At 41.0% G+C, this 14,974-nt stretch overlaps 2 protein-coding genes across 2 annotated transcripts in view; both read left to right on the forward strand.

Annotated features, from left to right (window-relative positions):
- Positions 1–351: 351 nt before the first annotated feature.
- trib2 (tribbles pseudokinase 2) lies at positions 352–7,816 on the forward strand. The gene is made up of 3 exons (XM_005917715.3): positions 352–1,745; positions 3,167–3,459; positions 5,504–7,816. The coding sequence occupies exons 1-3, from the start codon at positions 1,476–1,478 to the stop codon at positions 5,976–5,978; spliced, it is 1,038 nt and encodes a 345-aa protein (XP_005917777.1). The 5' UTR covers positions 352–1,475; the 3' UTR covers positions 5,979–7,816.
- A 3,041-nt stretch (positions 7,817–10,857) lies between these two features.
- The window catches only part of LOC102307488 (kelch-like protein 29), a 273,511-nt gene continuing 269,394 nt past the window's right edge, over positions 10,858–14,974 (forward strand). The window contains exon 1 of the mRNA XM_014332219.2: positions 10,858–10,911. The gene's annotated coding sequence lies outside the window, so the exon portion shown is untranslated. The remainder of the gene's footprint in view (positions 10,912–14,974) is intronic.

Genomic DNA, 14,974 nt, shown 5'->3' on the forward strand with positions numbered 1-14,974 from the left:
GGTGTTACAAATAACACGATTTTATGCGGTAACTGCGCTGAACGGTGTGTGTGCTATTGTGAGAGCGGGATCTCCCTCGCTTTCCCTTGAATGACATTTCAGGAGGAAACACATTTGTAACACAGCACGTACAGTAGCTATACTCTCACTCCGGCCCCCCCTCCCCATCCAATTTACCAGCATGCGACGCATTTAGATTCCTGGGGGTGTAGCCGCACTACATGGCTCTCACATGACTTCACCGCAGCTCGGAAGCCAATGAGCTCTCGCTGTTTAAATGACGTCAGGGGGCGGGGCGGCATGCCTCTTTGTATGTGTGTGCATGTGCGCAGGTGTGCGTGTGTACAGAAGCCCCCCCCACCCCACCCTCCCGTCCTCGTCAGGCAGGCAGGCTTGCTCTCTCTGTCTGTACAGGCGCAGTGTGTACAGCTCGGCTGGCCTCCCTCCGCACTTGAATGGACTAGATTCCCAGCCACGTAAGAAGCACAGCGGCACCACGGGAGAGGATGTCCTGCTGAATCGAGGGATTGGCCTGGGAAAGTCGGCCGGCCGTCCCTTCCTTCCTTCCATCAGATTTATATCAGCAGACACTCAAGAAAGACGACACTTTTATTCCGCAGGACTGGACCAGCAGAAAGAGAGAGGACGTCGACTCCCGCACACAAAGAGCCACAGCAGTCTTTTTTCCGGATGGGGGTTTCTCCTTATGTGATAGATGACAATCAGCGTGCATGGATATGATCCCGGGGAACAAGGCCGTGCACTGACCTGGTACTAGTTAGCCAAGGGAGCTAACTAGTTAGCTCTGCACCTGCTAGCTACTAATAGTCTAAAAAGTCAGCAGCTATAATTGGGCTGGAAAGTTGCTTTATTTGTTTCCATTTTTGCATTTTCCCCCTTGCCTGACAGCTGTGTCTTATAAATTGTTTCCGTTTTATGAAACGTGCCATACCGTTAACCGGCAAGATAAGCTAGCAAGACGAGCTGCGGGTTTACTCTTCATTCATTTTAAAAGCTAACTTTTGGCAACCTTTGTTGCAGTTTTGTTCGCACTTAACGTCAGTGAAGCTGCAGCACGTCTGTGCTAAGGGGTTTCATCCAGCTTAAGTCAGTAATTCTTAATTTTTCCTTTACCCCAGTCTCATCCAATGAATGGAAAACAAAGGGGTGCAAGTGAGCAGTAAAAAATCAGAGACCAATTTTAGTTGCATGAAATCCAGCGAGCCAGTTTTGGCTGCACAGAGTCGGTTAGATTTTGCAAAGGCAAGGTGCATTTAAATCTCTTATTTTTTTTGTATTTATTTATTTTTTTAGAAAAAATTTATTATTTATTTTTTTTACTTCATGCAAGCGTAACAGAAGTACTTGGACAGATTGTCTTTCTGCACAACGAAGTGTTATCCCGACAGAAGAGGATAAGAAGAACAAGGAGGAGGAAGGCCCCCGATTTTGTGGAGATATCGCACTTATTCCTCATGAACATACAGAGGTCAAATCCAATTAACATTTCACGCTATGGGAGATCGCGGCACAAAGCGCACGATTTCGAAGAATTGTCTTGTTTAAGGACTACAGAGTCTCATCAGAGTTTCAGCCCCAACCTCGGGTCTCCCAGCCCGCCGGAGACCCCGGACTCCTCGCACTGTATCTCCCGCATCGGGGACTACCTTTTGTTGGAGCCGCTGGAGGGAGACCACGTTTTCAGAGCCGCCCACCTGCACAGCGGGGACGAGCTCGTATGTAAGGTTAGTAGGCAATATGGTAACAAACCTTCCCTATTTCGCAGCATGACTTTACTCCCCCCTTATGACGTCAATCTGGGGAGGAAAAAATATATTCACATATATTTATTTTTTTTACTGCACGAAATATTTTTAGGGGTGCGTTGCTTGCACGTCTAGATGAATTAAAACGACTTTATTTCGATGCCTAATGTCCTCAGATGTGATGAATGTGCTATGCAGAAAAATCCTGAGCTGGCTTTTATGGGTTTCCTGTCCACCATCTCCACTTTTTAATAATTGCTTGAACTGTAAATAGAGAGCTGGCAGCAGCAGCCTAATGGAAAAAGTGAATGGAGTGAGCTGTGTGGCTTGGATTGCATGATGTAACGTTGACAAAGGAGTGAGTAACCACGCACACACTCCTCTGTGCTATTCTGGCACAGCCATGGCTTCTTTCTTTCATGGCACAGTGCTCACTCTTGGATCTGTAGTGCCAACATATCCATAGTGCACCTTTTTTCTTTTTGTTTTCTTTTTTCCACCGGGTGCTCAGTTTTTAAAGGGAAGTTGATCTGAATAAAATGCACACATTCAAAAAAATATATATAAAAAACGCTGCCCTGTTAAGCTTGGATGAAACTCATGGCCTCTCCTCACCACATTTATAGCTTCTGACTTCTGTAAATTACTGATTATGAGGGCAGGTGGGTTGTCCCTGAGGCTTAAGTGGATGAATTGAGGCAATACTTGCATGCACCCTTGGACTCGTACGCCACAACATATCAAATAACCTGTGCCTTTTGACTTGAGATAATGTTTTGTCAGGGCAATAACAAATTAATGGCCTTTGGCACAAGCCTGTGTACTAACTGCTGTTTGACCCCCATCTGCTTTGTGCTGGTTTCGATACAGCGGTGATCAATTCCCTCCCCCCCTTTTTTTTCAGGATTGATTTTTCTTGTCTAGCTGGAGTCTTAGGCTGCAACTTAAGATCCCCAGACCTGTGGGGTGTATTTGTATCGACTGCAAGAGAAGCCCTCTCACCTGAACTGCATGTACTGAAAGTCAATTGGGGGTTACTATGGAAACAAAAGAGACACTGCAACCCCCAGGCTGCAGCACAATGCCATGTACTAATACAATGCTTTCAGTTTGCCTCTATTTAACCTTACTCGCTCTGCCAAAAGACCAAGTTTGGTGTCCCGGGAATGTGTTGGATTACTCATGTGTTGGTTACATTTAGTTCAATTAGAGGGCAATTTACACCTCCTTCAGTTGGATTTAATTGTGTAAATCTATGGTGGGAAAGGTTTGGTTTATAGATCTCCAACCACCAAAAGAATCTAATGATATAGCTGAAAAGAATATATGCATACGATCTAATTCTCCACATTGCTAACAGTAAGCATAAAAGCATAAATTCTTCCTTCTTCTGATTGCAGGTTTTCGATGTGGGCCGGTACCAGGAGTCACTGGCGGCCTACTTCGCCCTTGGCCAGCACCAGCACATTAACCAAATCCTGGAGATTTTGCTTGGGGAGACGCGGGCCTATGTGTTCTTCGAGAGAAGCTATGGCGACATGCACTCTTTTGTCCGTACCTGCAAGAAGTTGCGAGAGGACGAAGCTGCCAGGCTCTTCTATCAGATAGCCTCGGCTGTGGCACATTGCCACGACAACGGACTGGTTCTCCGTGACCTCAAACTGAGGAAGTTTGTCTTCAAGAATGAGGACAGGTGAGTCCCATGGAAACCTTAGCATCTTTTGTGCACTTTGCAGTTTCCCTCTGTTTTTTTTTTTTTTTTTTGTATAAGATGCTATCGGTATGTGTGTGATATTACAGCTAATACTGCAGATAGTGTAAGTTGACACTATACAAGGTGTTGTGCAGAATGAAGGAAATATGAGCCTTTTGTGTGTCGCCTGGTTATTCTTGTGCACATATACTGTAAATGTGAATGGAATCACACTTGGGGGAAGGAAATGAGTTACACAAATGTAATCGCTACTCATGCTAAGACTCAGGAAAGCTGTTGAGCTGAGAAACATGGACAGATAAGTTATCAGGGGAAGCTTTTGCATGGCAGATGATCCATTACTCTGGGCTTATGTGTGATGGAAACTTTAGAATAACACTTTTCACAGTGCGGGTTTACTGACCCCTGCTGGCAGCATTTGAAACTACAAAAAATCCAGACATCTGTTAGAGCAGCTTTTTAAGTTCTTTCTTTTTTCTTTTAAAGAATTTGAGTGGATGCCAGTTCAGACTCGACGTTTATTCTTTTCATTAGATACTGTATACAAATCCCAGCTCTAAAGCATCTCCTTAAGTACTACTTATTCTTCTTATTTAACACCTTGAAGCCACATGCTGCACTCAGGGCCTTCAGTCTGAAAAATGTGACGTCATTCTCTGGCGCTCTCTGTGGAAAAGAGAAGTTGAGCCGCCTCACATATTTAGTACAGGTCCAGTAACCTTGAATGTCACCGGGCTCGGATGCTGAGGGCCCCTTCCACTAAATGATTCATGCCGGGTGAATTCTAAGAGTGATGTGAAGGGCAGCACCGGGTCGCATTTACTATGTGGCCCGTCAAGACTCCTCTTACAACCTTTCAGTCCTGCTGAAACGGTGAACGAGTGCAGAGAGATGAGAGAGGAGACAAAGCTGCCTTAGAGAGACCTCCTCTGGCTCTGAGGCCAAGTGTGGAACAAAACGCTGCGATGACTGCAGAGAGGAGTGGATGAGCAGACAGAAAATGATACCCGAGCAGGCTTCTGCAGCATTCGTTGGCTTCTTGACCCGAATTTGTCATGCTGCCGTTAACCCTTGACCAAACGGCGGCATCAGTCAAACGCTGGCCTCGAGTAGAATCATGTAGCTATTAAAAAAGGCTCGTTTGTTTCTTTCTTCTCTACCACGCCTCAAGATATTTTATCATGAGCGCCGCCTCTGACTCAGCTGAAATGCACAATGTGTGCTAATATTAAATTCGGCTCCGTTTTAGTAGTTTGCCTTCCTAGGTCCTCTTAGCTCTAATTGCAGGTTTGCACATCCTCCAAATGAGCTGTTATCCAGGCAGTGGTGTGCTGTGTTTAAAATTCACACAGCTCTTTATATTGCAGGGGAACAATGGGTATTTTGCTCAAGGAAACAATAGAATGTTCCTCGTTTTAAAACCTAAAATCGTTCTGCCACGTATTAATGAAAGGAAACGGCCTCGTGTGAAAGTCAAACGTAGCAATAAATGCATCCTTCTCTTCGATCACAGTCTCGTTGCTTGGTGCATCATATCGTATTGTCTTTACCTGCTTCTGCTGGCTGACTATTCATGTATGGGGGCTTTTTGTTTTCGGTGCTTGAACTTGCACAGATTCTTCAGTGATAAAGCTTCTCAACAATTAGTCGCTATTATGAATACCCAGGGGCATTGTAGCAACTGTTGCAGGGTTTAGAGCAAAGAGTGCAAATAGATGCTTTGATGAGTAGGAGGGGGGGAAAAAGATTTTACTTTTCTGATCAGTTACCCATAATTATGTTTCTTCTGGAAAATCTGTTTGTATAATGCCACTTTTTATATATTGAAAAGAAATGTCAGACGTAAGCTGAGAGAATTATGTGATCCACTTCGACTGACATCCAAACTTAATGGATTTAAAGTACTTTACGTTGCCTGTCAGAATAAATTACCCACTTGATGGTTTTCTTCTGATTGCTCAAATTCTTTCTATATCATCCACATTTATAAGGAGCTCAATGAGTTTTGTTTGTGTGTCTGCAGAAGCCTTGTGAAGCTGGAGAGCCTCGAGGACACGTACATCCTGAATGGGCACGATGATTCCCTGTCAGATAAACATGGCTGCCCCGCCTACGTCAGCCCCGAGATCCTCAATGCCAGCGGCAGCTACTCGGGGAAGGCAGCTGACGTCTGGAGCCTGGGCGTCATGCTTTATACCATCCTCGTGGGGCGCTACCCTTTCCACGATGTCGAACCCGGCTCGCTGTTCAGCAAAATCCGCAGGGGCCACTTCAACATCCCAGAAACGCTGACACCCAAGGCCAAGTGCCTGATCCGCTCCATCCTCCGTCGGGAGCCGGCAGAGCGCCTCACCTCTCGGGAGATTCTGGAGCACCCGTGGTTTGCCTCATCCGGGGCGCTAGGGGGCACTGCAGTGCACAGCAGAGGGGAAAGGGAGCAGGAGCAGATGGTGCCTGAGGTGAACATGGAAGAGGAGCTGGAGCAGTTCTTCAGCTGAGCAAACACCAAGCACAAACGGACGACTCCGCCACGGTTGGCTCGCCAAGCTCGCAGCAGAGCCAAAAAAATAAACAGTAGAGTAGAAGTAAATAGGTGAATTTGTCACTCATTAAAAAAAGGTGTTTCCATTGTGTTTCCTTTGCCACCATTTCATGGAAAACCTTGAGTCTGGCATGACAAATGGCATCTATACATCATCTGGCGATGCACGTCCCGATCGGGGATGTTGCGACCAGATATGCAAGTTGCAAACAATGTAGCAAATGTTCTTTTTTTTTTTTCCAGATCTGTTTTGTTTTAAATGTGGTGCTCATAGAAGTAGACACATTCACCTTTTTTTTTCTTTTTTTGACACTATGGAAAGCATGAAGGGACATACAGACAAGGAATCCGAGGAGAACAATCCTAAAGGAACTGACAGACTCTCAACACCCCAGCTCTTTTTATTGGTTTTCTTTAGTTTGATGTCATAGCTTTAGGTGGTCATAGTTCTGACCCAGGAGCATTGTTTAAACGGAGCAGGCGTTTTCTTGTGGTTGTCATCATAATCGACATGGCTGACCTCGCCCTTGTCTCATGGTTTTAAGTTTTATGTAGTGTGTCCATGTCTCGTTTGTCTGTTTTATATTGTTGAAGATTCTGACAGTCACTAAACTCCTCAATGGCCTTGTCTTTTGTTATGTTTCCGCCTCCTCCTGTCTCTTACCACACTTTTGTTTTTCCACATTACTTTTGTAAAGCATTTTTGTTTTTTAAAAAGCTATTCCAGTCTATTGTTACTGCTGCTTTATTGTCACTCTGTACACCTCAATCTTAATCTATTTTCATAGTCAGCCTCCCCACTCGGTATCATGCACTTGATGTATTAGGTGAAAGGATGATTCCACCTCTAAAATTAGCTTACTTTTTTTTTAAATATATAATTTAATTCCATTCTTCAGTTGTAGGAACAAGAACATAACATTTATTTAAATTGTAACAGCTATATATATATATATATAAATATAAATATATATATATTTAAAACTACATTGCAGGGTTTTTCTTTATCCAGAGATTCCTTTTTCATGTATGATGTAGGCAATATCTTGACACAGGACAGGCGCCAACAGAGAAAAAACAAACAAAAAAAAGGTCTGTCTGAAGTTTTAGAATACACATTATCTTCTGTGCCAGTATTCCTGTACCCCCGACAGCCTCATGCCACCCAGTCTCCCTCACTTCTTTTTAAGAAAATTGATATGAGATATTCAGTGATAGTATTGCTATGACATGCTCACTCCAGAACCTCATGTTAGGTTGTTTTTTTTTTTAATTTTTAATTTTATTTTTGTTTTTCTACTCCCTGCTTAGGTTCTGTGAAACGGTCATGCTCGAAAATGGGTACCAGTGGACACGTTTTGTCGTATCTCAATGTTACTTGAATTTGTGTTTTCCTTAACTAGACATTGGCATGTGCTCCATGAATGCTATAGCCTGCCTAGCAAAGGGTGGGAGGTCGGGGTGGGGTTAGGAGGGTGCTCGTTTTTCTTTTTCTTTTCTTTCTTTTTTTTTTTAAGAAAAGTTTAAAAACAGGAAAAATTCTCAGTTTGCTGCTTTTCTGAGTTGTTTTTGGATTTAAACAGTAAAACAGCTATTGCTTTCATCGTTTTTGTAGACTGAGCTACCTTTATTTAAGCTGGTGCTGATTTGGTGCTAATGTTTAGTCCTTTTTTTGTTTCATGGATGGGGATGGTGCATGGTGGGATATCTGCCTCAGATGTTCTGATTGTATCGTAACAGATTCTGGTGTTTTGTCCAAATTTATTCAGTAAAATAAATTGTGAACTACTACTGGATTTTGTTTTTGTTTTTTTGTTTTTTTTCTTTCTTGTTTTTTTTCCTGTACATACAAAATAAAAGCTCTTCAGCACAACGTGCAGAATCACGCATCATTACACACTTAACATTTGTAATGTTGTAATGGCTACATTTAATAAAAACACACACAGACACACCATTTCATCTTTACATTGTGAGGTAAAGACACTACAATAATACAGAGAGATCCCCAACAATCATGTGATCCCCTTTGGGCAAGCATTTTGGCGACAGGAAAGGAAAAACTCCCTTTTAACAGGAAGAAATCTTGGCACAGGGAGGGGTGGGCGTCTGGTGCAGCCTTTTGTGAGGGGAGGAAGACACGCTGTGGAGTGCCAGGGGTTAATAATAACTAATGATTAAATGCAGAGTGGACACATATATATATAGTACTCTGCAAAAGTCTTTAGCCACCTTTCGAAATCATTACAATGGTGAATTTTCACAATAAATGTGGAAAAAGTTTCAAATAATAATTATATTACTCTACTATCTACTATTGGATATCATTGTCATGCAGTGGAGGTATCCCAAATCATCTCAAGAACACAGCTGTGACTTTGAGGACAGAAGACGCCACCCACTTGCTTTTCTTGGCTTTAAAAAAAGAAGGAATAAAAGGAGCATAAACATCCTCGACCTTAGACAAATCCAGTCGAGTCCTGGAATAAAAATGTGGAATTGGAATTTAGACTACCAGCTAAGTGATGGTTATTTCTCCACAACCAAGTAACTGTGACTGTGATGTAGATGCTTTACAGCCTATTTCTGTATTTAAAACAAACAAAAAAAAACAGTGCTCTTCTGGCCAGCATGCCCCAACAAAAGCACTTCCCCATTCCTAATGAGACTGCAATCACTGTCAGAACTTGAATGGATTGCAAATGAGTGAGGACTGCTCTGTCAGCTCCACTTCATCTAAATGATCGCACACACGAGACTTCAGAAGAATGCTCTTCAGTCAAATCATTTTCCTGGTGTCTCTCTCTCTTGAGAGACTCCTGCCTACAGTCCTTTCTGCTGTTCTGTGTGACAACATTGTAGTTCTGCAATTGTAGCCGACCTGCTGACCCCATCCTGTGTTTGAATCGCTCCGAGGAAGAGAATCACTTCAGATTTCATTTGTTCATGCAGTGCTTTGACAGTACTTTCATCTGTGTGTGTGTGTGTGCTCAAGAGCACTTCCACCTATCATGTTCATTCATGGTAACCCTGTTTACAGTTGAATTATGTAATGTGATAGCCCAAATTCTCAAGAATAAATTCAAGTTCTTAGGTTTATATTGACACTGTAAAGCCATGTGTCATTGCTCAACAACACCTGCTAGTGCACTGTGTTTCATACACAGCAACACAAGCCTCCTGATCTCTTTGGGCTAACATAGCGAGATGATTTTAATTTAACAAATGAGGATCTGTGGTGGGCTTTGTTGGTTTCTTTGTATATTAAATGTGAAACATGAAAGCTTATGAGCAGAGTACACCTGAAAACTTGTTATCAAGCAGATAAAAGAATTCAATACAGTCAACTGCCTTCATAGGAGAAAATGAATGCTGGCCTGCCCTCTAGTGGTAATAATGACAGTACAAGTATTGCAACACTTGACATAAAAATGAGTTTATATAGAGATATGTTTCACTGAGACACAATGTTCTGTTTTTAAACTTAGTATTTAATTATTCCTTATAATAACATGTGTGTATAATTTCCCTAATAGGGGATCTTACAAAGAGGTAATAAACTTTAATTTGTATCACTATTAGCCAATAACGATTAACTAATTTATGATAATAAACTATTTGCTAATGCTTTACAGTTAAACTGAAAACAAGTTGGGCTGCATTTATTTTTTTCTTCTTGCTACACATGTGCATTCTCTTATTATATTCATCATAAAGGCGTCTACAAATGACCTTTAACCTCACAGGAAAAGGTTGTCCCATTTAAAAATAGACACTTTAACTGAAAATGCACCAAAAGTAAAGACATCTCTCTCCTTTCAACTGTTTGTATCCATCCTAACGTCACTGCGATCTTGTTACATCGGTAGCCATCAGTTGGCAAAAAATGTAGCTGTGTCTGTTTTACAGGCAAGTACGTTTCGGGTTAACATGATTTGAGCTAGCCAAGCCGAGAAGGCGGCAGTGCCCCCACCCCCCGATGTTTGCGCATGCGCATTGTGGATAAATCTTAGCCTTCCACTGGTAGGAGACCAGTGGAAGCAGGCTACCGCTTGCTTTGCTTTTACAGGTCTGAGATCAGTTATCACACAGCTAGCATTAGCAAGTAAAAAAGCTTCGGTGATTTAGCATCCTAAGAGTTTCCTCTTGCTAACCACCTTGGTCAACATGTGTGATGTAGAGACGATGGAGTGTGAAGAAGTTGTTAATAACTCAGTACCCGAGCAAGGAAAGCTGTGACCATGATGGAGAGGGGACCGCAGCTTTAATAAAACAGGCAAGTTGACCCAGGTGCTGGCTCACCAGCACTTTCAGATTAGCATCTACGAGAATGTTTGAATGTACTATGTTTAATCAGCTGCTTTACTAATGCTCCACCATCGATTTCCATTGATTTTTTTAAATCCCCTCATAGATATTAACAATTAACCATGTCACACACTACTCAAGCCTTTTCATTTAGCTAATTTTTCTTTTTTGTCATGAATAAATTGTAATACATTTTACTTTTTTAAAAGGACATAAAATATAATATAATGTATTTAAGATGAACTCGACCTTAAACATATGCAACATTAATATTAATCAGTTTAACATTAAATTGACATTTTTCTGCAGAATATTTTTTTATTTTTTAAAATGTATGCACATTTTTCCAGTTTTATGTGTACTGGGGGTTTTCCTAGAGTTGTACCACTCTCTTTGCTGAAGGAATGGTTTGAAAAGTTTCTCCACCACTTGTCATTGCCAGCTAATATTGCGGAATTTTTGTTACTATGGTAGATATTTATTTAACTATAGAAGTAGTAATATTTTACAATTCTTCAGCCAGGAAGGAGTCCAGAAAGGTGAAGGCGTCCATATGAGAGTGCAGACAGGCAGCACAAATGGTATGTTTTAATCTGATCCAGTTTATCTTGTTAAATTGCTAAATAGTGAAGGAAGATTTTTTTTTGTTTGTATTTTAAGTAATATTTACATCCACAGACCTGATGTTTAAAAGGACTATATGTTAATGATTTCTGCAGTAAATTAATATTTGCCAATGACTTCTGCTGCAGATTTGGTAGAACATGAGAAGCTAGACTTCATTACACTTTATCAGTGGCTTAAAAGCTAAATCAATTTTTTACAACCTGACAATACAAACACTCATGTAAACCTTACCTGCCAATGAAATGTTCATTTATTTGAAAATTTGTGCTTCCAAGTCTTAAGACGTTTCGCAAACGCAAAAACATTTGTAGAGCACATATTACAGCAGGAGAGTATATCAAAAAACCTGCCATGTTATGATGTAAGCTTGAAAATAATGTGAATCTAAACATTTAAAAATATAATTCATAGCAAATAACATGTAAGGATAACAATTTAGGGGTAAAAAAAAAAGCTGCCACGTATAGTTTAGCAATCAAAACTAAGTTTGTCATACAATTTTTCCAAAAGGACAAACGTGAGTTGTGATTTGTCAGAACAGTGTTCAGGTGTCATTCAGGCAGTTCCAGCTACTCCTCACACAGCTGTGTCTGTTTTCAAAAAAGCTAGCAAAGCGTACATCCAAACACACTGAAATTAGTTAAACACTATAGCTTATTAAAATAGTAAAAAGTCAAAATATCAAATTTTGAAAGTAAGGATACGTTTAAACTGAAAAATATGTTTCCAAAAAATATGGCAGAAAACCTTTTCCTCAAATAAACACTTAAAATCATTGCATTGTTTACTTACCAAACAGCAATATGATAGCAAAAAATCTGTTGTTCTATGCAATGAGAGACTTTTGATACATCGTGGCCATTCTAAAGTTTCTAAGAAGCTTTCAAATGTTTTGCAAGAACTACACGAGTAGTATCTAAAACGCAATCAGGCAGGCAAAATCTATCAGAACAATCAAAAGATCAATCTCTTCCTCACAGAGAGACAGAAAAAGCAACTTAATCAGAGCCACAGAACTTGCTAAATAAAGAACTCGAATCACCAAAACACTACTGTTCAACAGCGACCTCCAAACCACTTCACAGGAGGCGAAACAAAGCTTAATGCTTGGTTGTGGACTACACAACCTATCATTTGACAGTGAAAGTCTTATATACTCATAAATCCAAGTTTGAGATTAGTGGCAACAGAAGGGCGTATGTAAGAGGACACAGAGGAGAGAAAATGATACCTCAAACTAGCTGTGAAACATGGCAGTGGGGATAATGGGGTCTGAGGTTGTGTGGCCGTGAACACCTGCAACAAATCAGCTGCACCCTCAGCAAGGAGAAGCAATGCTCTGTTCTTCAGAGGCATGCTTCTCTGTGGAGAAGGATTCGCAGATCATGACCTCAAGCACACACGCTGCATGCCTTTTATGTGAAATCTCGCTCAAACTATCAAATTTTTTTCATAAAGACATGAAGGAATGGTTACTGTGCAACTGATAATGTGAGGACATTGTGTGTTTTCTAAGCTATGTTTGACAGTCTAGCGCCGTGATCGTAGGCTTTCATCTGATTTAATTCATGCAGTTTCAATGTGTATGCTATGCAATTAGGAATGTGACTAATTAGAGATCTTCTACAGAGGCCATGAACGGGCAATAGCTGCTTTGCCGTATAAACACCATGGAAAGTGTTGCCGTTTCTATTTTGAACATAAGTAGGTACATAAACATAGAAAACTCTACTTAGAAAAGACATTACTGGTTGCAAAGATAAAGATTTTATAGGCTGGTGGAGGCCAAGAGCAGAATTACAGACAGCCACATTTCTACCGCTCCGTGCTTGTATCGCCTGTGACAGCAATGATTCATCTCATGTTTACACTATTCATTCAGTATTGTGCATTTCCACAATCTGTCAAGCTGTTGACATTCACAAACCATTTCATGACTTAGAAAAAAACACACAAAAATGTTCTCAGACTCCAGCTCTGTTTGGGCTAAATAATTGATGTGTGTTTGCAGCTTATTGTAACACCAAGACAATGCCTTAGCTATTTAGTTAAAGGGGAGAAATCCATTCAAGTGTTTGCTTTATTTGTCCTTTTAACAAGTTTAATGTGTTTGCCTAATGTCCTCGGCTTTCTCTCAAAAAGCCAGAGCGACATACACTCTGGAGGAGTTCTGTTAGCAGTTAATGGAAGATTAACTCCATGGACAAACATATTCAGATGAGTTACTGTAATGCTGCTGGTTCCAATGCATGTGCAGTGACCCGCTGGCCCGGAAAATCCTTCTGCCACAGTAATCTTCTTTTCCAATCCAATCTCTATGGAGCTTAATATCAGCATGAGATAACAGATTTAGGCTGGAAGTGCTAGGGGGATTTTTTTTTAAAATGATGAATAGAAAATATTAATAATACTATCACGCTACAGTGGGAAAAAGAAAGACCCAAGAGTCTAAAAGCTAGGCAGAAAAACCGAAACATTTAAGAGCATTACCTTTTATTTATTCTTTACTATTCTACTATACATTAAGGGATGTGACATATGAATGTGTTGAATAAGCAGACTTGTAATGTACTGTAAGACATGCCCTTTCTAAATCAGTACTGGGAGCACGATTTAGCCGTATTATACTGTTATATTGCCGTAATCACAATACTCAAAATAGGAGCTTTGCAGTGTAATACTGTAAGCTATTTGGTTGACATTATGCTGCTTTTATGGGGCTCCTACTGCAACCTCCACAAACACTTCATTACAGTAAAGTCTAACTGTATTTACTCACCCATGAACCTTGACTTCGATTTTCCCAGACTATGACAAGACATCAGCTTTGTTACAACTCTCTGCACCACGTAGCAAGCTAATAGGAATTCTGTTGTATTCACTGTTTCAACAAAGGCCCTAAAGATGAACACCGGACAGAGCTGAGTAAATGCTACAGGAGCCTCAGTCATGCTAGCCTGTTGCTAGCCAAACCTTAACATTATTCTTGGTAACACACAGGAGGTTACACCACATATCCACAACAATTAGTCTGATGAAAAATATGTATATATTTACTGTCACAACACAAGTGAATACATTTCCAAAACAATTTGTGTTATAGTAAAAATACAGTAGAATACTGTATTTTTACAGCAATTTATCATAGTGAGCTCTACCATACATGATGTAGTTGCTTAAAACATGGTCTTTATTCAGTCTTTCACAAATAATTTATTGATTTAAAAGCTATTTTTAAGGGGATTCCCCTTAGCCTCCAATGTCTGTTCTTAAGCTTGTGTTTCCTGGACTACACCCAAGTAACAATCGTTATGGAAATTATTACAGCCGTGTCATTATGATTCCCAAGAAACAAGGGGAGGAGCAATGCTTCCGTGATCATAAAACAGCTCAGAAACAAAGAATTAGTTCTAACTGTACAGCACTTACTCCTCAGTTACTCCTCAGCTCCTCAGCAGGACGATAAGTATTCTGCAATTCAATTAACTCAGCCTGAGATCAGTTTCGATTTTATGTAACTCAGGGGAACAACATCACTGCCTCAGAGTGCTGAAAGTTTTTCTGTGTTCCACCAAGCTGCTCCAATTAAGGTTAATGGCACGGTTGTGTAACGATGCAGCAACAACAAGGCCCTTTTCAAACGCCGTCGCTGTTGTGTCTGGGCTTTGGCAGAACGCAGGCACCTCCCAGTGGAGCCAGTAGGCTATAAAGGTGCCTCAATGAGGCGGTCCCCAGGCGCAGCATAGTGCACATGGGTACCCTTGGGTGTTCTGGCAGCAGAGTTTTGTGGCAGAGCACCAAAGAAAATAGACAGACAACAGATGGCCTCTGTTGTCTTTCACCAAGCCACGAGGCTTCTGCTGGCTGTGGGGTAACAAAACCCACTGAGCTACCGAGACACAGAGAAGCCTGCAATTCAATCAGGTGGAAATGTGAGTCATATAGAGCTTGATATAGCCGTACTTCTTGTATCTGTATTCTTTTTTCCTCAGGATTTTAGAGCTTTATTGACAACTT

The sequence above is a fragment of the Haplochromis burtoni genome, unplaced genomic scaffold (assembly GCF_018398535.1).
Source record: "Haplochromis burtoni strain Fernald_Lab_line unplaced genomic scaffold, NCSU_Asbu1 Contig_28, whole genome shotgun sequence".
Lineage (NCBI taxonomy): Eukaryota > Metazoa > Chordata > Actinopteri > Cichliformes > Cichlidae > Haplochromis > Haplochromis burtoni.

Bases quoted from the DNA above. Each gene is read 5' to 3' on its own strand.
- trib2 (XM_005917715.3), top strand. From the start codon at position 1,476: ATGAACATACAGAGGTCAAATCCAATTAACATTTCACGCTATGGGAGA. The intron at 1,746-3,166 runs GTTAGTAGGCAA...TTCTGATTGCAG, and splicing joins GGGACGAGCTCGTATGTAAG to GTTTTCGATGTGGGCCGGTA. The intron at 3,460-5,503 runs GTGAGTCCCATG...GTGTGTCTGCAG, and splicing joins GTCTTCAAGAATGAGGACAG to AAGCCTTGTGAAGCTGGAGA.